General features: G+C 39.9%; 1 protein-coding gene across 1 annotated transcript in view; it reads left to right on the top strand.

Moving 5' to 3' along the window:
• The first annotated feature begins 209 nt into the window (after positions 1-209).
• LOC106084733 (beta-1-syntrophin) overlaps positions 210-26,163 on the top strand; it is a 90,320-nt gene continuing 64,366 nt past the window's right edge. The window contains exons 1-3 of the mRNA XM_059360581.1: positions 210-568; positions 633-873; positions 3,509-3,743. Coding sequence (XP_059216564.1) covers positions 336-568; positions 633-873; positions 3,509-3,743 — 709 coding nt within the window. The 5' untranslated portion in view covers positions 210-335. The remainder of the gene's footprint in view (positions 569-632; positions 874-3,508; positions 3,744-26,163) is intronic.

The raw sequence follows: 26,163 nt of genomic DNA, 5'->3' as shown, positions 1-26,163 counted from the left end.
GTGAAGAAGAAATTAAAACTAGTCTCAAACTATATGTCAATCCCATGGCAGCCGGTTGTACGTACCGGATTGACCTGATGGAGTCCTTAAACGGCAAGGGCTGCCGCCTCAGTGAACAACACACTGCTACAACAAAAACAACAACAAAGATGTGTCCTATTTCAAATTTGTATCTTTATGCTCTCTTTTTTCTCTTTCCGCACAGACCCAAATTGATAAGGCAACTGAACAATCACTTCGCATCCACACAAACACAAAGCAGCTGCACTATGTCCCAGTCTTTGCTAGGCTGGGTGTGAGAAGTCTCAAAGAAGTTATAAAAACTGGACACCAATATGGTGGAATCCTCGAATTTGGGTAGGACGCTGAACAATCAGCCTGTTCAGCCCCTACCCACTCAATCCCCATCTGGCATGCGTTGTGGCACATTGGAGACTCGAGTACGCGGTGCCTGGTATCGCGTATTGGTCACTTTGGAGACAGACTATTTGGCCATCAGTTTGGATGAGACTTGTGAGAATTCAGGCAATGGTGGTGATCAGTCCACCACACTAAATGGGACATTAGGGTAAGAGTTTTTGATTTTATTGACTTTTAAGGAAATTGTCTCATATTTTTTTTTAATTTCTCAGGAGCAATCACAGTGGCCATAATGGCTCAATACCCTCCTCGGCCTCCATGCAAGGCATGGGTGGTGGCGGTGGCGTGGTTGGCGGTGGTGGTGGAGCATCCACCATTACTTCGACCACAACAACAACCAGCAACGAATTGGATACTACCGACAATGGTGATCACATGCTGAACAATAATACATTGGACAATGGCATGGATATGTGCGATGTACCTGATCATGTGGCAAATCAAAAGAGACATGTAAGTTTAAAATGTATGAGGAAGGAAAAATTAAAAAAAAAAATGTAGAAAAAAAAAACATTTCTGAAATTTAAATTATAAACTAAAATATTTAATTTGAATTTATGGATTTAAAACAAACTCAGAGAAAAACTCACTGTTTCAAATTTCAGTGAAATCGGATAAAAAATAAAGCATTTATGGGCTTCAGTCCCCCTATCAACAGATCGGTCTATATGGCTGCAATATCTAAATATTGTCCGATCTGAACCATATTTAGGTCGGATGTTGGGAGGTCTTAACCCACTCACTGTTTCTAGCCATGTCCGTCCGTCCGTCGTTATGATATCCAACAAATATGCCTAGTTTGGTTCAAATCAGTCCATAACCTGATATTGCTGCCATATAAACCGATCTTGGGTCTTGATTTCTTGAGCCTCTAGAGGGCCCAATTCTTCTTAAGTATGGTTCAAATCGGCCTATAACCTGATATTGCTGTCATATAAACAGATCTGGGGACTTGACTTATTTTCCCGGCAAAAAAGGATATAAGAAAAAAATTTGCTCTGCTATTACAGCGATATCAAGATATGGTCCGGTTTGGAGCACAATTAAATTATATGTTGGAGACCTATGTAAAATGTCAGCCAATTCGAATAAGAATTGCTCCTTTTGGGGGCTCAAGAAGCCCCCGGGCTATATACCGATTCAGACCATAATAAACAGGTATATTGATGGTCATGAGAGGATCTGTCGTACAATTTCAGGCAAATCGGATAATAATTGCGACCTCTAGAGGATCAAGAAGTCAAGATCCCAGATCGGTTTATATGGCAGCTATATCAGGTTATGAACCGAGTTGAACCCTATTTGACACAGTTGTTGAAAGTAAGAATAAAATACGTCATGCAAAATTTCCGCCAAATCGGATAGGAATTGTGTCCTCTAGAAGCTCAAGAATTCAAGTCCCCAGATCTATTAATATGGCACAGAGGTTAGCATATCAGCCGAGCGCCTGGGTTCAAATCTCGCCGTGAACATCGGAATGACAATGGTTTTCAATGGTGGTTATCCCCTTACTTATGCTGGCTACCTTTGTGAGGTATTCTGCCATGTTAAATCTTCTCCACCAAATGGTGTCGCTATGCGGCACGCTGTTCGGACTCGGTATGAAGAAGGAGGCCCCTTATCACTGAGCTTAAACTTTAATCAGACTGCACTATTTGATATGAGAGAAGTATCCCTTGTTCTCAATGACATCAAGATTCGAGTTATCGCCCACCACTTGATCTTTCCATCGGGCTTCTGGTCGTCCCGGATTGCGTGTACCACCATGTTTGCCTTCAAAAGACTTCTTTGGTGGAGCTTCGTTAACCATTCTGACAACATGACCTAGCCAACGCAGCCGTTGTATTTTGACACGTGTAACTATGCTATCGTCGTCTTACAGATCATACAGCTCGTGGTTCATATGACGCCTATATTCTCCATTAACGCAAACTGGTCCATATATTTTAGGAAGAATGTTTCTCTCAAACACTCCAAGCACTGTCTCATCTGCTTTCACAAGTACCCAAGCCTCAGAAGCAAATAACAACACGGGCAGTATCAGTGTCTCGTATATTGTTATAGTGTTACTTAATCCAAAGTAGCATCTGTATGGCAGTATTATTCTTCGCTTTATCTCAAAACGGGTGGTGGTTAGACCGGTACCGAGGTGGAGAAAGTTGCTCTCAAAGTTGTGGTTCCCAATTTTCTCCTCGGTTGTACAAGGCGTTTTGGGAGTTGAAACCATCCATTTCGTCGTACCTCCATTTACTGCCAGACCCATTTTGACTGACTCTCTTTCAATTCTTTCAAAGGCTGCAGTTACCTCTTCCGGTGACCGACCTATGATGTCGCTGTCGTCGGCATCGGCGAATAGCATGTGTTCGCTTGTGATTAGTGTGTCATATCTATGCACATGTGCATCTCGTATAATCTTCTCCAGCAGGATATTTCTGAAACCTTGAAGATATTTTTTCCTATTCTTACTGGGGAATGTGTATCAGCAAGTGTCATCCTGCAGAGTCTTATTAATTTATTATTTAACGTATAGGGCTGTCGAAAGGGGCTTTGTAGTCAACAAAGAGATGGTAGGTGCTGATATGTCCTTCTCGGGTCTTTTCCAGAATTTGGCGCATTGTGAATATCTGGACCATGGTGGATTTACCAGGTCTAAAGCCGCATTGATAGGGCCCAATTATCCCATTGACTTTAGGATTTAATCTTTCACACAGTACGCACGAGAGTATCTTGTATGCAATGGGGAGGGGACTTGTTCCTCTGTAATGTTGTCTTCTCTGTTGTGTATGGGACATAGTAGGCGGAGATTCCAATCATTGGGATTGCTTTCTTCTAGCCAGATTGCATACGTCTTATCAGCGTGTCGCCTCTGGTCTTAAATAGGTCACCGCATAACCCTTCGGCTCCTGTTGCCTTGTTGTTCTGCAGTGGGGTCAACTCTTCGCTGCCAATGTCGGTCACTAGCAGTTGGATAAAGTGCTCTTTCCAGCAGAAAGTTACCAAAAATAATATTTCCTATTTTCATATGTTTTTACGCTTCTTTTTACTCTATTTTTTATCTCTTAACTTGTTTTTAATGTTTTCGCCACAGGTACGCATTATTAAGTCTGAAAACAATGGTCTCGGTATATCGATCAAAGGAGGTCGTGAAAATCGCATGCCAATTCTCATATCAAAAATTTTCCGCGGCATGGCTGCTGATCAAGCCAAAGGCCTTTATGTGGGCGATGCCATACTTTCGGTAAATGGAGAGGAATTACGAGAGGCAACGCACGATGAAGCTGTGAGAGCCTTAAAACGTGCCGGAAGAGTTGTAGATTTGGAAGGTAAGTAACACAAAAAAATATTTTGTATTGCCTAAAATGATAACAAGGACATTGCAAAGGTTTTATATATCAAGGGGGCAAAACTAATGATTGGGAGCAGTGTTGCCACTCGAGAAAATGATTTCCTACCAAAATTTAAGAAAAAACCTACCATGTACATATTTTTATACCCAACACCGAAGAGTTGGCCATTTTGGCATTATATTTGAAACACATCAAATCATACATTTGATATATAATCATCGGCAATACTGATTAATAAAAAACTCATCTGGAAGCAAAATTTTAATTTTTTTCTAATTTATTATTGTCTTTTTTATTAAAAAATAACAATATTTGATCCCTTTAAAGTTTGATTTAAACCTCATATTATAAAGACGGAGGCCACCGTAGCGCAGGGGTTAGCATGTTCGCCTATGATGCTGAACCTCTGGGTTTAAATCCTGGCGGGTGGTTATCCCCTCCTGATGCTAGCGACATTTGAGAGGTACTAGCCATGAAAAAACTTCTCCTCTAAAGAGGTGTCGCACCGCCGTTCGGACTCGCCTATAAAATGGAGGTCCCTTATCATTGAGCTTAAACTTGAATTGGACTGCACTCATTGATATGTGAGAAGTTTGCCCCTGTTCCTTAATGGAATGTTCATGGGCAAAATTTGCAGTTTGCATTATAAAGACAAATAAATCTCTTCTCTCTCTCTCTCGTTATGAGCTTTATGAAATAAAAATTACCATAAATAAAGAAATTATTGCCCTGTCTGTCGTACGTTATATATTTCCATAAAATATTCTTTGCTATGTATCATTATTTGTCTGCTTTATGCTCGCGAATGATTAATCTGTGCGCTCTCGCCCGCTCTTTGGAAAATGGCAAACATTGTGGCATTTAAAGCTGTGGCAATAAAAAATCATTGCTGGCATTTGCTGTTAAGTCCATTAATTCAAACAAGTTTTTGACATATTCCCCTGGAACATTATTCATAATCACTTTCTTTCATGTCATGCCTTATTGCATGGGTAAGAGATGGAGATATGCCAAGAGAGGGCGAGATAGACAGAGAGAAAGAGCGTAGACGAGTGCATCCTAGGCATTGTATCTCATGAGTGAGTGTATGATTACCAAATAGCAATTCACGTACATACATCACACACACTCTCATACTCACATACATATGTAGTATACTCTGATCTATGAATACTAGGGGCAGGGTCACATATGGCACATTATTTGCCATTTCTGTTTGTTGCAAAGCATTGCATGCAAAAAAATATATGACATAATTTATCATCGCAGGCCTAAAAAAAACAAACACACACACACACACAAACGAGTAAAATAAAAATATGGTACAATGAGTGATGTATTGTAGTAATGCTGACTATGTGTATAGGAATCTGTTCATCTGGCCGTTTGTTTGTCTGTCATGTGAACATGTAATAAGCATAGAGTTGATAATGCAATTTTAACCTCCATGTATGTGTATGCGTGTGTGTGTGCGTATGGAGTTGTTTCACAAACAGAAGAAAAAAAAAACAATTCAACAATGACATGCTGCATACAGAGACATTGTCATCTCCAGTAGCAAACAAAAAGAGTGCATAAACCTCATGTACCCACACATATGCATACAAAAATATATACACGCGCATCATAGTACCAATAAGGACATACATATATACATACATATAAATCGCATTTAAACACTATCAAAAAAAAAAAAAAAAAAATACCACTGAACCCCCCCGTTAACACACAACTCATCAGACCAAAGCTGAGCCATGTAGTGGCTGAAGAACGATGTCGGGTGACGAGTCGAAATAAAACGATACAATAAATTTAAGTACGTGAGTGGCATAGAATACTACTGCAACAGCTAAAGCTAAAGCTACAGCAACAACACGAACGCGAGACAACGCAACAACTGCCATGGAGCGCACAGTCAACGCAAAATGAAAACGAAATGAAACGAATTCAATTCATACGAAAAACAAGCAAAATATATATCACACAGACGATGGATGACAAACGTATGCATGCACGTACCCATATAAGGCGACAACAAGAACAACAACAACAACAAGAGACAGCTAGCTACCTTTGCATATACACCTGCCTCAATTGCCGGAAGACTGACTTATCTAGAAAATTAAATATTCGACACACCAGAGAGGGTCTGCAGAGGAAAACAAATCTCTAGGGAGCAGGAAAAAAAGCAAGGTTTGACCTAGGCAAAATGGTGACATGGAGTTCGCTAACATATCCAATGGTTTTGTAAGCTGTTTAATTTTTATGGCATAAAATTGTGAACAATTTTCAGTTGTTCTTTTTATTATTTAAATTTTTGAGTTATCACATTCTTGTCTTGCACTGACCATTATGTATGTTCAGATTGTACAACCTGATGATGTTATTGGCCATACGGATGATTATCATTTATTACAAATTAACATTGAACCCTAACAATGAAACGCATAAATAGTATGTTTGTCGTTGTACATTTTGTGTTTCTAGGCGTTTTGTTGTCACACATTAGGTGGTACGGAAAAAATTGTAAGGGGCAAAAAGTGGGAAATTGTAGTGAAGTCGAAGTCGATCTTTTTATACCCACCACCGAAGGATGGTCATTCAGTTTGCAACACATCAAAATATCCATTTCCGACCCTATAAAGTATATATATTCTTGATCAGCGTAAAAATCTAAGACGATCTAGCCATGTCCGTCCGTCAGTCTGTTGAAATCACGCTGTAGTCTCTAAAAATAGAGATATTGAGCTGAAACTTTGCACAGATTCTTTTTTTTTTGTCCATAAGCAGGTTAAGTTTGAAGATGGGCTATATCGGACTATATCTTGATATAACCCCCATATAGACCGATCCGCCGATTTATGATCTTAGGCCCATAAAAGCCACATTTATTATCCGATTTCGCTGAAATTTGCGACAGTGAATTGTGTTAGGGCCTCTGTATCCTTCTTCAATTTGGCCCTGATCGGCCCAGATTTGGATAAAGCTGCCATATAGACCGATCTCTCGATTTAAGGTTTTGGGGCCATAAAAGTCGCATTTATTGTCCGATTTCGCCGAAATTTGGGACAGTGAGTCGTGTTGGGACCTTCGACATCCTTCTTTAATTTGGCCCAAATCGGTCCAGATTTGGATATATCTGCCATATAGACCGATATCTCGATTTTGAAGTCTTGGCCCCATAAAAGGCGCATTTATAATCCGATTTCACTGAAATTTGACACAGTGACTTATGGTAGGCTTTTCGACATCCGTATCGTATATGGTTCAGAATGGTTTATTTTTAAATATAGCAACTAAAGAGGTCAATATTTTGTTATACACATTTGGTATAGCAAATACACACAGTATTTGGTTCAAACCGCAACATATTTAGTTATAGCTGCTATGCGGCATAAGGTATGTTTCTTCACCAGATTTTGACGAAAGATGGTTTACATATATAGCCGAGGTGTCCACGACTTAGGATTAAACAACTCGCGTTTCTGACCCTTTTTCAAAAAAAACCTTTTTTGAACCTTCTCAAAAAAACCCATCGGTTCCCCTGGGCTCAATATTCGAATCTACTGTGAAATGAACAGCAGCTTTGTAAGACAGCTTTTTGAGGCAGCTTCTCTGCTTTCTAGAAATTCTCTCCAATTTCCAAGTGTACAGTCGTCCAATCGATTTTTTGTCTCCTCAATCAGGTACTCGACTTTAAGCTAATTACTGGACTCTCATCCTGCGAAACTCTCGGCTTTATGAGTTGACTTTTCGAGTTCCAAGATTTCTCCTCGACTCTCCAAGTTGTTTTTTGACGCTTAAAGTTTACACCTCGACTCATCGAGTCCACTTGATGACTCTATGTCTTCTACTCGTCCATTTAATCTTATAGCCGACTCTCTGCCACATGTTAGAGAGAACCTATGCAACTCACCTATATCGACAACATCGAAATTAGGGGTCAGTCACCGGAAGAAGCAATTGCAGCCTTTGAAAGTATCGAAAAAGAATCAACGAAATTGGGTTTTGTATTAAATGGAGATAAGACTAAGTGGATGATATCAACTTCTACAAGGCCCTGCAAACTCGAGCAGATAGAGAAAATGATGAAAGTCGGGAACAACGACTTTGAGATAGTCAGCAACTTTGTGGTACCACCTGGGCACCATCGCAACCGGAGCAAATGGCACCAGTTTTGAAATAAAACCGAGGTTTATATTGGCTAACAGATGCTACTTTGGATTAAGCAAGCAGATGCGGAGCAAAACGGAACGGACAGATGAAAATTACACTATGAAAGACCTCATACTACCTGTGCTGTTGTTTGGCTCCGAAACATGGGTACTTGGGAAATCAGATCAGGCGATACTTGGACTCTGCAAATCTATTATAGATCCTTCAATGCGCTACTCGACCCTTCAAGCCGACTCCTCAAGTCGTTGCTCGACTCCTAAAGTCGATGCTCGACTCCTAAAGTCGATGCTCGACCCCTAAAGTCGATGCTCGACCCCTAAAGTCGATGCTCGACTCCTCAAGTCGATGCTTGACTCCTCAAGTCGATGCTTGACTCCTCAATTCGCTTCTCGACTTCTTAAGTCCATTCTTAACTCTTCTCGTCTCTTCAAGTCGATGCTCGCTCTTCATGTCACTTCTCGACACTTAAAGTTGATGCTCTTTATTCTTCAATACGATCCTGTATTCTTCAAGTCAACCACTCGACTCTTCAAGCTGATTTCTCGACTCCAAAAATGGACTACTCGACTTTCTAAGGCGACTACTTGGCTCTAAAAATCGATTACTCGACTCTTCAAGTGGACTTTTGCCTCTGTAGGTCTACTTTTCGACTCTCTATGTCAATTTTATGTTTAAGATGACCACACGCCGCTCCAAGTCTTCTTCTTGCCTTTCGACTCGGTCGACTCTGTTAGACGACTACTCGACTCTATTAGTTGTCTACTTGACTTTATTGCTTAACTAGTAGTCAACCACTCGAATCTCCAATGACGACTCTCCATGGCGACTACTTGGCTCTAAAAATCTATTGCTGGACTCTTCAAGGGGGGCATTTGACTCTTCAGGTCTTCTTTTGACACTCAATGTCAATTTTATGTCCAAGTTGCCCATACCTCACTCCAAATAGTCTTATTGATTACGAAAGTCAATTTTTCGGTTCTAAAAGACGAATAATAGGTTGTAAGACGAATAATAGGTTGTCTACTTGACTCTATTAGTTTCCTGGAGTCAACTGTTCTCTTCAATTACGTGACTACTCGACTCTAGTAGCCAACTACTTGTCTCTATTGGCAGACTAATTGACTCTATTAGTCAACTATTCGACTCTATTAGTGAACTATTCGACTCTATTAGTACTACTTGACATTTAAGTCGACTACCTGACTCAATTAGTCAATTACTCCACAACCCGACTATCAAAATTCGCGACGCGGCTCTCAAGGTCTCTTGTGACCTCAAGTTCATGCCCAGTGACTTTCCAAGTAGTGGCAACTTCCTAGGTATAGTAATGCAGTTTGCAGCGGGGAAACTTCTCTCATATCTATGAGAGCTGTCCGATACAAGTTTAAGCTGAATGATAAGGAACCTAATTTTTAATGGCGAGACCGAACGGCTTGCTGCAGATCGATATCACTTAGTAGAGAAGTATTCATGGTTGATTACCTGAGGTAAATACCTTACAAGTGTTGCCGGCACTAGGAGGGGAAACAACAGCCGACATTTTTTTCTAATGTTCTCGTGCGTTCAGTGTCAGAGACGGACATGCCAACCTCTGAGATATGGTGACCGCAACTCTACTCGACTCTACTGTTCGAACACCCACCATCTGAGGTAAATTTTGATTTGAAGAGTTGAAATTAACGATCGACTTTTTAAGTATTAACTTGAAGCAATTTAGAAAAATCTTTTAAAATCTTCATTTCCAATATTCTGGTTATTAAGCTGACTTTGGGACCCTTAAAGTCAACTTGTTGACTCTTCAAATGGATTTATTAACATTCCAAATCGTGGCTTCTGAACAATTCTAGTCCACTTCCAGACGCCTTAAGCTTTTTTCGTTTGCAAGTGGAAGCCACCGTAGCGCAGAGGTTTGCATGTCCGCCTATGACACTGAAATGACCTGGGCTCGAATCCTGGCGAGACCATCAGAAACAAAATGATCAGCGGTGGTTTTTGGCATGTCAGCCATTGTAAAAACTTCTCCCCAATGAGGTATCGCACTGCAGCACGCCGTTCGGACTCGGCTATAAAAAGGAGGTCCCTTATCATTGAGCTTAAACTTGAATCGGACAGCACTCATTGATATTTGAACAGTTTGCCCCCTTCTTTAGTGGAATTTACCTGACTTCGGTGGTCTGCAAGTCGTCGTCTCAACTCTTCTTTTCACTTGCTGAGACATGGTCTACAAAGTCTAAGGCCGGTATCAGTGTGCGCTCTTTTTGATGCAAATGCTCTCTTTGTGGATATACTTTTCAAATCGTCATACCAGTCCGTCATATCCAAGCAAATGTGAGTTATCAAAGGATTCTCTACTAAACTCAAAGGCCTGGTTGTCTAATTTTGAGACGCTCGATTGGGTGATTCGACTCACTCAAACACCTGTTGTCACATTATGAAATCTGCTGAATCTTCGAATGCCAAGGGCTACACTCGATGCTGCAAGGTGACGCCTCAAGTGGATGCCTGAGTCATCACGCCATCTTGACTTTTCAATTCGGTTCTACGACTCTCTGAGTCGAATAATCGAGCATCCAGACCTATGCAGTTTTATATGTTCAAAATCAGCTGAAGGCCGTTAGTTGTAGATACAGAACCATCCAGATCATTGATATTTGGTCAATAACCTCTTGAAAATTTTTAACATTATTTCGGTACATCCTATTATACATGAACCTTACATATGGTGGGTGCTGCTATTTTAAATTACTCGCATTTTTTACCCTTCCACCATGTGTCGCCCTCTCACACACCCCTTACGTCCACAGTATGTGTGCATGCACGATGTCAATAGAATACATGAATGAATGGTGGCTTGGGCAGAAGGAAGGACAACTGAAGAGCGGCTAGGTGTGAGGGGCTTGTGGAGTGAAATAGGGAGCAATATCTCTGAACAAAACTGAAACAATTATGCGTTTAACGCGTCAACGATGTTGTGTTGTGTTTTTTTTTTTTGCTATTTGCTTCGTTTTGGGTTCTGCTGTTGTTCGTCTGGCGGCGTTTGTTTGCTTGAATTTTTTTGAGATTGCCTTGATTCCAACAAGAATTGAATTCTTGATCATTTATAGGTTATTGAGTTTTATTGAGTCAACCTGGTAGTTGCCGCTTGATGGGTTGGACTTGTGAATACGAATTTTTGGCAATATGCTTTATGCCTGCCAAGATTCACCTCGTTGTTTGCGGTAGTTATCGCTCACAGTCATCAAAGGTCTTTTTTAACTATAAAAGCTGAGCTCGAACTGTTAATCATCATCAGTAGCAGCAGTTGCTTAGAATCGTGATAAACCGAAAACAAGTTTTGCAATGGCTATATTCGGAGGATTAAAAATTTCTTTCATTGTGGCTTTGACCATAGCCGGTTCATGGGCAACTCCTTTGAAAAGGTCAAATGGCAAGAAATCGGCACGCCAAATTGAATTTACCACACCCTCCAGTGTTTTGGAATCTCGTACCGGTTATCCAGAGGCTGGTTTCCGTCCAAAGATTCCTTTTGATTTGCCCCAACCCAAGGCAGTAACTGAAGCTGTAACCGAGGTCTTGGAAACACTGGCCACCACCACCAGCTCGACTTCAACTTTGGAAGATTTTGATGAAGTTGTGCCCACCACCACCACCATCATAACAGGCGGAACGGAAGTAATTGATTACACTCCTGCAGATACGTATGGCGCCCCAGCACCTTCTGCCAAGAACAGTGGCGGGGAATTCAATGCCGATGTGGTGCCAGCACCTGCAGAGGACTTTCAACCCCCTAGCCAAGAGGACAGCCAGGATTTCTCTGCCTCCTTCATTGTTATGGATAATGTTGACAGTGAGTTTATTGCTGATATTCCTGCCGCTGAGCAAACCTCGGAAACCAAAACGGAAGCAGAAGAATTAGAAATTCCCTCCGACACCTATGGAGCGCCTGAGAGTGAAAATAAGCTGAAGACCGATGTTGAAACAATCGAGCAGCAGGAGGAGGGGGAGGAGGAGCAAGTGACCGATGATACTGAGATCGAAGAAGGTTCGGCTGAGTCCGAGTTGGCAGGAGAAAACAAAAGACGGGTACAAGAGCCTTCCGAAATCTATGGTGCCCCCGACAGCGACATAGTCAACGAAATTGCCGCCGAATTGGCGGAAGTGGAGAAACAAATTCAAATTCTTAGCCGTTTGACAAAGTTAAGAAGTGGTCGCATTGCTATGCTGCCTTCCAAAAATGAGCGTTTGGTCTCGGCCAAGCCCCCCAAGAAGACTCAACGCCTCAATGGACGTTTAATGAAACTTTAAGTTCCTAGCTTAAGAATTTTTGGATTGTTGCAGGTGTACACCTGGCTTGTTGTTGTGGTTGTTTTTCGTATTAAAAAAATAAAAAATTACTGTATTTAGACAAATGAGCTTTTTTGACTTAAGTTTCCTGGTTTATGATGTGGTGCTTTTCTCTCCACCCGTTTCTTTGCACCACCAAAGTTATTTGTTAAGCTGTTGATTGGCCAACGAAAGAATATTTAGAAGATTTCCTTTGAATTGGCAAAACTTAATACGGTAACCCAGGGGTTTTGTTCCGAAAAAATGAAATCCATGTTGTTTATAGTCTTTTCGCAAATCAATTACTTTGCCATAAAGAAGCCTCAAAAACACGTACGTACACACACACACACGCTGATAAGGAAACATGGCCTAATTGGGAATATTAGATTTCCTAAGGAATGAAAATAGACTGACTATGAAAAACACTGCTCTCGCACACGCATCAACACATTAGCCAGCCATCTAGCCAGCCGACACTGAATTCAAATTCGTTGGGGAATTACAAAGAACAAAAGTGAAAACACGAAAACAAAAACATGATCCCATTCGAAGGTACGAATAAATTCAATAGAATTCCTAGGAGGGATTTTTATCATTGCTGTTGTCCCAACAACCAACCGAGCCCTGCCCAGCCCAGTTCAGCTCAGCCAAACTTGGTTCCAACAAAAGAGAAGGCCAAAAACCGAAAAATAGCAATAAATTCAGTTAATGTCCTTAAAGTACTTAAAACTCGTTTACATGTCACACCAACTTTGGCCTCTGTAGCATTATCATTATGTGCTACCAACGGCTATGTATGTATGTATGTGTGAGTGGGTGTGTTGAGTTTCTCTGAGTGTTTGCGGAAGGTAGAATCAAATTAAACTTCCTCAGCTAAAACGCAATTAAAGATACAAACAGGAATGATGTGCAAGATGACAAGCAAATAAAAAACAACAACAAACACACCAACAAGCACTAGACCAACAGCAACAACAAAATCATTGTACAGCAAACATGCCATTTAAAATGTTCAAATTAAATGGCAACAACAACTACAAAAAGAAGAACACACTTTCAGGACTGAGGGACCAAACAGGGAGAGTACATTGGGTGGGTGACATGGGCCAGCGAATGTAGAGAACAAACAGACAATAATTATTGTATTTTCGAGTTTCTCCCCCTCCCCCCCCCACGCACACACACACACACATGTTAAATAAACAATGAAACCAATGAAAACTTGTAATTAAAATAATTAAAATTAAGAGACGTCATGCAGTAGGTAGTAACAATACGTACATTGAGGACATCAGGATAACGAAAAATGTTTAAAAAAATTAAGTTTGGCTTGCAACATAGGCTGTATGAATTTGAATGACTTTCATGGAAGGAGGATGACATATTCAGGAGCTATATACAGTTTGGAGTCGATAAGCCCCTTACTTGTCATGGACATTAGAACCAGAACAAAATATCATGTACAAAATTTCAGCCAAATTTGGATAATATTGGGTTGCCCAAAAAGTAATTGCGGATTTTTCATATAGCCGGCGTTGACTAATTTTTTCACAGCTTGTGACTCTGTAATTGCATTCTTTCTTCTGTCAGTTATCAGCTGTTACTTTTAGCTTGCTTTAGAAAAAAAGTGTAAAAAAAGTATTTTTGATTAAAGTCCATTCTAAGTTTTATTAAAAATGCATTTACTTTCTTTTAAAAAATCCGCAATTACTTTTTGGGCAACCCAATAATTGTACTCCCAAAAGACAGACAGGTCCCATGGTAGCTGATTGTACGCACCGGATTTACCCGATGGAGTCCTTCATCGGCAAGGGCTACCGCCTCAGTGTACAACACACTGTTACAACAACAGACAGACAGACAGACAGACGGACAAATAGACATTCAATCGTACATTTAGACCGAAAGAAGGTCGGACATGGCTTTATGGACTTTATGAATGTCAAGACGATCAATATTTTGGGGAGTTACAAACGGAATTACGGGTTCAATGGGATTGTACAACAACCTTAACCAACTAGAGGCGGCAAGTGATAGTGTGTATGAGGCATGTGGGAGAGGCGATTGGACGTTGGAGTGTTTGCTATGCCAGACAGACTTTCGCAGGTTACACATCGTAGAGTAGAGTAGATACGATACAAAATGGGAGCCCTCAGGGGGAGAAGCACATAATTCCTAGTATGGTGTTTGTTCTGATTAGCTAATACTCACAATAAGGCGATTTCCATAGTGGCATGGGGCAGGCTGAAATCAATACCTTCTTGTCAAACTAACTCAATCTAACCTAGGACCTCTGGTATCTCAATGGAGAGCACGATTTTGAACCACAATCAGTATTCGCTTTCGTGCGGTAAAAGGATGCAAAATCGATTTTTATCCAAGCCGTTCAGGTGCTTCACATGTCAATTTGAAAGACCAGCGGCACGGAAGCTAGTTAAAGTTACAGTCATATTTCTTTTCTAATGTTAGCGCAGCCCCTATCCCTCTCCCTATCCTTTATAAGATGGAACAATTAACAAGGCATTAAGTTCGGACGGGCCGAACTTTGAATACCCACCACCTCGGATGTATATATTGGGTTGCCCAAAAAGTAATTGCGGATTTTTTAAAAGAAAGTAAATGCATTTTTAATAAAACTTAGAATGAACTTTAGTCAAATGTACTTTTTTACACTTTTTTTTCTAAAGCAAGCTTAAAATAACAGCTGATAACTGACAGAAGAAAGAATGCAATTACAGAGTCACAAGCCGTTGAAAAAATTTTTCAACGCCGACTATATGAAAAATCCGCAATTACTTTTTGGGCAATCCAATATTAACCACCTTTCGTCATAATACCGTGAAAAATGCATAAGTTATGAACCCATACCAGCTACATTTAAATATGGTCTAAAATAACTTATTGTAACAAATTCATCGATTAAAATGTGTTGCTTTTATGAGAACTTAAATCGTGAGATCAGTATATGAATATGACAGCTATATCCCAATATAGACCGATCTGAACTATATTGACACACCCCACTGTGTAAATATAGCAGCCACTGTGTATATATGGCAGCTATATCCAAATATAGTCCTATCTCTACCATACTCAGGACGAAATAGGGACTTCCAATTTCAAACGCAAAGGTCAGGCTCGCATTAATTTCCTGGCAATCCGATCTGGTTTAGATTTGGCTTTTATGGGCCCAAGACCCTAAATCGGCTGATCGGTCTATATGGCAGCTATATCCAAATCTGGACTTATCTGGGCCAAATTGAAGGAGGATATCGACTGACCTAACACAACTCACCGTCGCAAATTTCAGCAAAATCGGTTAATAAATGTGGCTTTTATGGGTCTAAGACCCTAAATCGGCGGATCGGTCTATATGGGGGCTATATCAAGATATAGCACCTCAGCTTTTGCCATTCCAAAGAATTATCGCTATTCGTTCTCAAATAGTTCTATCCCACTGTGTGTTGGAGGGCTGTACATGACTCGGCTGTTAGAAACCTTTTATTCCACTCCCATTTTGGAGGGTTTTTGGGAGTGGGCTCATGAGTCTTCTGTTGAGAACCTTAAATGAATTCCTACTCTTCTCTAAAATATCTTTCTTGCTTACTTAATTTACTTTGATTTGCTATGAACATTTGTTTCACTAGCCGAACGTAGAATGGCGTACCAAGCGCCTCGATCTTTTGCGCTCATTTTATAACCTGTGACACCAAGTTTCGAGGTGTCTCCCACCATTTGATCTTTCCATCGGGCTTTTTGTCGTCCCGGTTTGTTTGTGCCACCATGTTTGCCTATAAAAGACTTTATTGCTGGAGCTTGACCTAGCCAACGCAGCCGTTGTATTTTGATACGTGTAACTATGCTATCGTCGTCTTACAGCTCATACAGCTCGTGGTTCATACGACGCCTATATTCTCCATTAACGCAAACTGTTTCATATATTTTACGAAGAATCTTTCTCTCAAATACTCCAAAAACTGCCTCGCCTGCTTTCACAAGCACCCATTCCTCGAAACCATATAACAACACGGGTGGTATCAGTGTCTTGTATTGTATAATCTTCGTCTGTCGAGAGGTGGCCTTGTTTCTAAACTGCCTACTTGATCCAAAGTAGCATCTGTTTGCCAGTATTATTCTTCGCTTTATCTCAAAACTGGTGTCATTCGTTTCGGTGCCGAGGTAGATAAAGTTGCAGACTATCTCAAAGTTGTGGTTCCCAACTTTCTCCATTTTCTTTATCTGCTTGGTGGTACAAGGCGTTTTGGGAGTTGAAACCATCCATTTCGTCTTATCTCCATTTACTGCCAGACCCATTGTGACTGAATCTCTTTCGATTCTTTCAAAGGCTGCAGATACTACTTCCGATAACCGACATATGATGTCGCTGTCGTCGGCATCGGCGAATAGCATGTGTTCGCTTGTGATAAGTGTGCTATGTCTTTTCTCATGTGCATCTGATGTAATCTTCTCCAGCAGGATATTAAAGAGATCACACGATGGACTGTCCCCTTGTCTGAAACCTCGTTTGGTATTGAATGGTTCGGAGAGATTCTTTCCGTTTCTTACTGGGGCAAGTGTCATCCTGCAGTTGCAGGGATACCAAACTCAGACATGGCTTGAAATACCTTTGAACGCAAAGGGATATCGAATGCGGCTTTGTAGTCAATCACGAGATGGTAGGTGTTGATTTGTCCTTCTCGGGTCTTTTCCAGGATTTGGCGCAGTGTAAATATCTGTTTTATGATGGATTAACCAGGTCTAAAGCCCCATTGATAGGGCCCATTTATATCATTGATTATAGATTTTTATCTTTCAGACAGTACGCTTGAGAGTATCTTGTATGCGATAGGGAGGAGACTTATTCCTCTGTAGTTGGCACATTCCGTCTTGCCTCCTTTCCTGTGTACGGGACATAGTATGCAGAGATTCCAATCATTTGGCATGCGTTCTTTTAGCCAGATATCGCTGATAAGCTGATGCATTCGCCTTATAAGCGTGTCGCTTATAAGGCGTATCCGGTCTTAAATAATTCAGCGTGTAACCTGTCGGCTCCTGCTGCCTTGTTGTTCTTCAGTAGGTTCACTGGTACTTGGACCTCATTCTGACTAGAAGGTAACGTCAGACACTAGTGTCTGACGCCGCCAACGTCAGACACTAGCAGTTGGGTTAAATGTTCTTTCCATATCCTCAGCATGCTTTCTGTGTCAGTTACCAGATTTGTTTCTTCGTCTCTGGAGAAGGATGTGCCTGCACCAAAGCCATCTCTTTGATGTTTAATTTTTTGGTAAAATTTCAGGACTTCATTCTGTTCATCTCAATTTGCTCACACTCACGTCTTTCCATTTCCTTTCTGCGGAACGGACGTTTCTCCTCTCTTCTTTTTTTCCGAAAACCTCTCCTTCATCTGACGCGTTGCTACTGATTGCAGGGTTGCTCCATATGCCGCATTCTTGGCTTCAGTAGCATCTCTTCACTTTTGGTGGTGCCATGGGGGAGGCTTCTTTTGGTGGATATCAGCCTTTGAAGTGGTTTGAGCTGGTTCACCATGCTTGGACCATGATCGTTTTCGACTAACGTTGTTGTAAACAATCCATTTTTCATCTCCAGTTATGATTCGTTTTAAAAACGGATCGAATTCATTGCGTTTAAGGTGCATATCACAAGCGTTGATTCGGTTTGTTAAATGAATTTCTTTCAATACATGTGGTACCCAAATATCAAGCTTTTTCACCAGTCCAAGACTTTTTATGTGCTAATGTTGCCCTTTGCAAAGTTGACCTATTTGGTGCCTTTTTTGGTACTTTTTGTTTCTAAATGGCCAAAAACTCTTTTGACATCCCAATTTAGGTCGCCATAGTGTACCTAAATTCCAAAATGCAAAGCTCTAGCTCAATTAACAGACAAGGTACCAAAAGGTACCAATTGTGGTACTAAACGTACCATTTTTCCCACTTCCGGTACTATTTTGTCGAGACGCTCTTTAGTTTTAACCCAAACTCATAATTCTAGCACCATCTGTTCGCGCTGGGTAAAAGGTCACAATTTCGTACTTTTTAATATCTAAACGTACGAATATCGCAAAACCCCATCTTAGCGCTAGCCTACGACCCAAGACCCACATTCGGGACAAATTTCATGACTCTAGCTTGAGCCGTTTGGGCTGGGAGACACCCGTCTCTTATATATATGGATATAAAATTTCATCAAAATCGGAAAAAGGAATCGAGAGTCAGACGTAATGGGTTAAAATTTTGTCTTTTAAAATATTTATTGAAAAAATTTTGGGAAAATGTTATTTGGGACAAGTAAGCATAATAAAAAGTCTTTAACAATGTTTATGCAAAATTTAAATTTTGGTTTTAAAAAATAATTTCGAGGCAAGATGGTCTTTAAAGAGTTTTTCGCTGAAAGTTAGTCCATTAAAAAAAATCATTAAAATGTAGTCTTAAGAAAAATTTAATAATTTTTTTTTTAAATAATGTTGTATTTGAAAAATTGTTCAAAGAAATGTTGTCGGGCCCGAGGCCCCCCCTGGCTACGTCCCTGGCTACTATCTATATGTTCGTCGGTTCAGATTTAGATATAGCTGCCACACATATTTTCACTCCTAGAGCCCAAAATCTTCCCAAAATTATGTACAACGCTTTTCTCGACGACTCCCACAATATCTATAAAGTTTTGTCGAAATCGGTTCAGATTTAGATGTATATCTATATGTTCGTCCGATTTTGAGAAATATTGCAATAAAGTGTTCATTTGTTAACCGAATCTTTCGAAAATTGGCGGGAAGAATTTTCTTATGACTCTTAATATTATTGGTCCTTTTCATAGAAATCGGTTCAACTTTAGATACAGCTGTCATATATATCGCCCGATTTTCACTTCTAGAGCAACTGCAATCGCATTTATTGACCAATCTTGCCAAAAATTTGCAATAATATATAGCTTCGAGGAGGAGACAAACAATCAAATAGGCTGACCTCGTATTTTTTGATTTGCGAAGACATTTTTAGACCGATTTATAGGCAGATTCAGATTGCATAAAAAATTTACAACAATTTTGCTGCTTCATGTTGTGAAATCCGATTCTTCAGTCAAAAGTTATGCGGGTTAGAAATCATCCGAATCCATTCATGACCTTATGTAGCTCCAAGAGCATATTAATTCTCATCCCTTATCCTCTGTTTGCCTACAAGGAGATTTGGGGCAAAGAAGTTGCAAATGCGATCTGTAGTGGGGTGGCCCCACTAACTTCCTTCCCTATGCACTGCGTTCTAATAGATTCAACTGTCACTGTAGCTTAATGTTCTTTGCCAGCCTGTTCTGTTCTTGTAGTTGATTGAACGTACTTGCCTTGCAAAAAATGAACACTTAATTGCTGACAGAAGGGGAAACAGTACGGAAAAGTGAGCAAAAGTTTATGCTGTGCAAAACTGAGCAAACACATACAATAAAATTCTTCACTCACACTAAGGGGAGTGATGAAAAATTTGATCAATGGAATGCAGGAGCAACACTAAGACCAAAAAACCGAAAATCTATGGCCAAAGTTTAGGATGCAAACTTTTCTACGCTCAAGTCTCTTGGATGAATTTATTTATTGTATAATAATTTATTGTGCTCCTATTTTGTGATTGTGTGGCTCCTGCAGCCATCCCTATCCTTCCCCCAACCCCACCACTAAAAATTCCAGGCATGCCATTTTATTGAATGCCAAAGTTCCATGACTGCTGAGTGTGTTGATTTTCCATTGTTCCGAACGACTTTGAATCCTTAACTCTTATCTCCTTGCGTTGTCTTTGTCTCTGGCCCTCTGGTCCTCTGGTCCTCTTGACCACATGGTTGCTATAAATTTTGCAAATTGTGGGAGTTGCTCGGTTGCAGCTGTACTTTCTTCTGCTGAAAATGGTACTTTTTAAGTGCGTAGATGTGGGCGTCGCAGGGAGGTGAATGTATAGATATATCATTCTGCAAAGTCTGCGTAGGTCTGTGTGTGTGTGTATGTGTAAGTGTATAATGTATCCATTCATGGAAACTTTTTAAGTATGTTGTTGACATTTGTTTCCACAGCATTTGACATTTTACTTACACACACAGCCCACACACACGCACTCGTTCAGACACCCTAGCATATATTTCCATAGATCTCCAATGGAATAAAGAGTGGGGTTGGATGGCGTGCTGAATACAACCGACTACTGCCTTTGCTTCCTGTGACATGGTGTTGACTGGCTGGCTGGCTCAGCTTCTTATCCAGACGACAAACGTATGTCATCTCCTTTAACTTTAACTTTGGCTTTGGCTTTTCTCTTTCCTTGCACTTGGGGAATCTCAGCCACCCCGTCCATACATAATTCCAACTAAGAGCGACTTTAGCTAAACCATAAAACGTTCAAAAGTCCATTAGCCAAACCAAAGTTTTCCACCAGCAAGCGTTTATTTTTACATTTAGAGGAGCTTCAACTCAAAAAAAAAAAAAAATACATTATAACGCGTGCGTTCGCCTCCGAAGGCGAAACCAAACAACCAATGAACAACAACAACAACAACAAAAAGAAAAGGGTGTGGAGGTGGTCGTTCTACTTTGGCTGGTTGAGTGAGTGGGTGTGGGTGTGGGTTGGAGGAAGGCTTGCTGCTTGGCTGTAAATGAAAAGAAAACATTCTTTTGTGCTTCATACGCACATTGGCCAAAGCCAACACCAACACCAACACCAGCATCAACTTCATCATTCTCAAACTCAGCTGAGGACCAAAGACCCTAGAGTCGCTGAAGAAATCAGACCAAAGCAACAAGAAAGCGAAAGAGAAAAAAAAATCTGCCGAAGCTCTGTATGAATGCGGGACCTTGTGTCGAATAGCAGCAAGGGAGAACCCTATGCAGTTTGCAGAAGGCAAGAAGTAGGAGAATGCGAAATGTTGCTCTATGGAAAATTTTAGCAGTCGCACCATGTGGACTGTATGGCTAAGTGACTGAATGGTTGGTTGTTTCGTGTTTCGTTGGTTAACTGGCTGGCTTCGTTGGTGGGTGGTGGTTGGCAGGATGGTTCGCTGTTTGGATGTTGCTTTGTTTTTACAACTTTCCATCTGAACTTTATTTAAATATTTACCTAAGATTTGTGTTTGTGAAAATATTCAACATAAACATGAACCTATTTGAATATCCTCAGGATGGAGCAGGCAATTGTATGCTCTCAAATCACAATTCACTATGTTGTTTATGTGTGTGTGTGTGTGTGTGTGTATTTGCTTGCATAGCAATGTGCAGAAGTCAGTCATTTGGTGTAGATGTGTGTTTGCTCTAAAAGGTGCCAAATGTATGGTTTCATTGTTGTTGTAATAGTTGTTGTTGTTGTTTTGTTGTCGTTGTTCTTGTTCCCCTTAAAGTTTCAGCTGAATTTTTGTTTTTTTGTTTTGTTTTTAGAACTTTTGGCTGTTGTTGTTGCTTATATGCTGCCGTTGTCCTCAAAGTGCTTTTGTTTTGCCAAAAAACCAAAGTTCGTTACAGTTTTGTTTTAATGTTGTTATGATTTGACTTTGTTGCTTTTGTTAAGGGACACCAAAATGCTTGCACATATAGTCATGGTACGTGCGAGGGCAGGTCGAAGAGTTGCTTGTTTCAATGTAAAATTTGTCGCAAGGGCAACACAATGCAATGTACATTTTCCTACCGATGTAAATGGACCATAGGAGGCCAACGTGGTGCTGAGGTTAGCTTGTCGTGGGATCGAAACCCGTAAAGAATAACCAAAAACAAATGTTTAGAGTTAAATGTTCCCACTTTAGTGCTGCTCTTAGTTCTTCATGTAAAACTTTTTTACTAAGTGTTTGCCGGGGTCTTATGATTGAGTGGAAAATGGAATCGAACAGCAATCTTTGATGTGAGCGCTGTTCCTGAGGCGCAGTCTGAGCATGTCCTCTTTATGAAGAATGTTGGATGTTGGTTTTTGCATAGCTGATGGCTGGTCTCACTTTCATTATTAAAGACCGACCCATGACAGAGATCCTTTCGATGTGAGACCTTATTGCACAGTATAAAGCTGTCCTAAAATTTTGCATGAATGTTTCTTACTTATGTAGGTTAAGTTTGAACTGGTAGACCAACATAAAACTGAGTTCATTCGCAGGCCAATCTGGCCTATTGTGAGACCCCAGGGAAAAATAAAGTGTAGGTGAAAGCTAAAAAAAGGAGTGTAAGCCCCAGATCAGTTCCAGTGACACGATAGATAGATGAAAAGAGCAAGAAAAGCAAGCGGTTATACGGCACGTGTAATAGTCCACTGGCGCAGTCCATCTATCTAAGGACACATTCCAGAGATAAATGCGCGAGATCGCTCAGATTGGAGAAAACTCGCCTTCTCCAGATGGCAAGCTTGAGCGCCTGTACACTGATAGAAAAATGATAGTACTTTGACCATACCGCATGGTATTATTTCGTTAGCGTCATCGGCAAAGGTTTTTAATACCATTTGGTATCAATTCAATTCCAGACAAAGGAGGCTATTAAGTATTGACGCTGTCAACATTTATATTCTTGTCATTGCGCCAGAAGTAATGTTGAGCTTTGTATTTAAAATATTGGCGCCATAATAAAATATGTATTAAACCAGTAAATAAATTGTTTTAAAACAATTTAAGGGCTTAAAAACCTGCTGAAATACACGAAAGCAGTGAAAATAGAAATAGAACAAATTCTAAGGACATTCTTCATCGGAAACATGATAGTCTCTTGTGTGGCAAACGATGCTGTGCTGGTATAATCATATGAAAACCACTTCTGGGAATCAATGGATATGGAATCAATTGCTGAATACAAAAAATTGAGGTTAGTCACAGTGTAACATTGGTTTTTGTAATTATTAACATAAATAATCGAAATAAAATTAAATTACAATTATTTCGAAAAGTTTTTTTTTTTTTTTTTTGGTTCATAAGGGGGTGGACTAATCAATAACGATTTGGTACCTAAACCAATAACAGATTGGTATTAAAACCAATACCAATTCGGTAATAAGGCTAGTACCAAACGGTACTAATCATTTTATGTTTCATCCATGCCATCCGGTATTGTTTTTGTACCATACGGTGTTGTTTTACTATCAATACCGTATGGTACTGACATTTCTTTGGTATCAACATTTCTTTGGCTGTAGTTTAAGATCATCTCCTTCGCATCCTCATTAAGACAGATTCCGCATTAATCATAATGTGACATTTCTTTGAGCTCAGCTATATGGCCTATCCCAAAGTGCCCGGTTATAGATCCCGTAATAGTGCTTAGTGACCTCTTATCAAAAACGCCAGCAGATCCTTCGTCCTCGTTCAGTCGACAGTTTTCGGATAGTTTGGCATCCATGTTCAGATTCCTATGTTCAGTAGTTCATTATATACCTCTGCCTTCTCATCTACCGGAATACCATCGCGTCCGGAAACCTAAGTTAGGGCTTTGTATGGACTCCGCAGCTTATTCAGGGTTCCTAAACAGTTCGCCATGGACTTCGTATTCACTATCCTCTAATCCAAGGCCTGGAGCACCGTCCTCATAAAACCTGAGTTTCGAAGGCGATAAATTCCTTCCCAAAATTTTGTTTGTGGCTGTTGTAATGACACATACCTCTGTTTAAGACACCATATACTCGTTTGGTTGTGAGATATACCGAAGTAGAGTGTCTCGGAGTAGACTCCTGAACCCGTCCCTGACTCCATCACATCTTGAAGCCATCTGTGAAGACTGAAGCATCATCCTTCTCAAACACGGCATAGATCTCCCACTAGAGCTTGCACTATCGATAATCGCAACATTCGACATTTTCGATATTTTTAAAATAAATATCGATGGTATCGCTACTATTGATAATTTCCCATCACCTATATTTTAAAAGAAAACAAGTAAAAACGTGTTAAGTTCGGCCGAGACGAACTTTGGATACCCACCACCATGGATAATTAAACCATTCCAGTACCATATCCATTGTAATATGAAAATAGGGACTGGCCTGGATCACATTTAGTTCAGGTCCCGAGAACTTTTAAACAAGTCAAGTTTCAGCGACATTGGGCGATAAATCCGATTTTTATGGGATTAAGACTAGAGCAGGCAAACTATCGATAATTGCAACATTTGATATTTTCGATAGTTTAAAAATCGATATCGATAATTTCTCATCTCCTATACCTCAAGCAAAAATGAGAACTAAAAAGCAGGAGATCGATTTATAAAGAAGCAATATCAATTCACAGACCAAATAGAACCAAAATTAATAAAGTCAGCTGGAAGTCATGAGAGAAATCATTGTACAAAATGTTCACCCAATCGGATGAAAATTGCGCCCTCTATAGGCGCAATGCATCTTAAAAGATACATTTAGTGTCGCATTGTTTAGTTTTGTTTCATTTTGCATAAAATAAAAATCGATATTCAGTCAAAAAATTAAATATCGATAGTGCCATCGATATTTTGCCAGCTCTAATTTAAACCTTAAATTGGAAGATCAGTCTAAATGGCAGCTATATATAAATGCTGGTCGTATGACGGGAGGCTTCATACAAGTCTCTGTGTCAAGTCACGAAATCGGATAATAATTTTTTTTTCCAATTTTACAATTAATTGTTTTGTTTCTTGAGTATCGATAATTTTATCGATCCTTTAATTTGATTTCTTCAACTTCTACGACTCACAGCTCATAGTTTGACTTCTTCAGCCCCTAGAACTCACAGTTATTATGATTTGTCTGACATTTTGCATCTGGTGTTTTTTTTTTTGTTACTCCCCATTATACATGTTTGATCTCGATCGATCCATAACCAAACATAGCTCCCATATAAATCGAACTCCTAGTTTGATTTCTTGATTTCTCTTCTTCTTCTTCTTTTCCCAGACTCTACTTTAACTATTCGATGCGAATGAAATTTTGCAAGTCGTGTTGGTCATGACTTTCGACTTCCATGCTAAGTATCATCCAAAGCGGTCAATGCACAGATTGATGGAACCGAAAAAATAGTAAAAAATATGACGTGTGAAATTTGGATTGGTTAGTGCTGAGATGTAAGCGAGATTTGTCCATAAGCAGGTTAAGTTTATTGTCCGATGTCGCCGAAATTTGGGACAGTAAGTTGTGTTAGGCCTTTCGACATTCTTCTTCAATTTGGCTCAGATCGGCCAAGATTTGAATATAGCTGACATATAGACCGATAGCGCATTTATTGTCCGATTTCGCCGAAATTTGGGGCAGTGAGTTGTGTTAGGCCAGTCGAAATTCCTCTTCAATTCTACCTAGAACGGTCCAGATTTGGATATATGTGCCATATAGACCGGTCTCTCGACAGATATATTCGAAGTTCATGTCAATATGGGACGCAAATGAAAAGTATTAGGCATTAGATTACAAAAATGGCATGAAACATTAGGTCCAAGTAATGGGAGCTCGCCCACCCCCAAATACCCCCAAATAGGCATATTAGCAGACCATGGCTATATGGGACTCCAATGAAAGGTATCAGGGAGTAAGTTACGAATATGACATTAAAATTTGCGTTCAAGTCTAGGTGGCGATTTTCCTCCTAGAGATACTTCAAATGGGTTATTTGACTCATTAGGACAATATGTGACTCAAAACTCAAATGAGAGGTATTTGAGAATAGAACACGAATTTTTTTTTTTTTTTTTTTTTTTTTTTTTTTTTTATTTTATTTATTCATTTATTAATTCATTATAACTGACGCCTCAGCGCCTAATTGGCATTATTGAGGCAATTGGCAACATTTTTAACTCATACAATACTATATATGAACATAGCGATATAAATTAGAAATTTTAATGTATACAGTTATATAACAATTGTTTTTGGAAAAACTGAGATTACAATAATAGCTAAGCATTTATATCAAAAGTGTCTCC

Source organism: Stomoxys calcitrans, chromosome 1, assembly GCF_963082655.1.
Source record: "Stomoxys calcitrans chromosome 1, idStoCalc2.1, whole genome shotgun sequence".
Taxonomy (NCBI): domain Eukaryota; kingdom Metazoa; phylum Arthropoda; class Insecta; order Diptera; family Muscidae; genus Stomoxys; species Stomoxys calcitrans.
The sequence above is the reverse complement of the archived record's forward strand: the minus strand, read 5'-3'. Positions and strand labels throughout refer to the sequence as shown.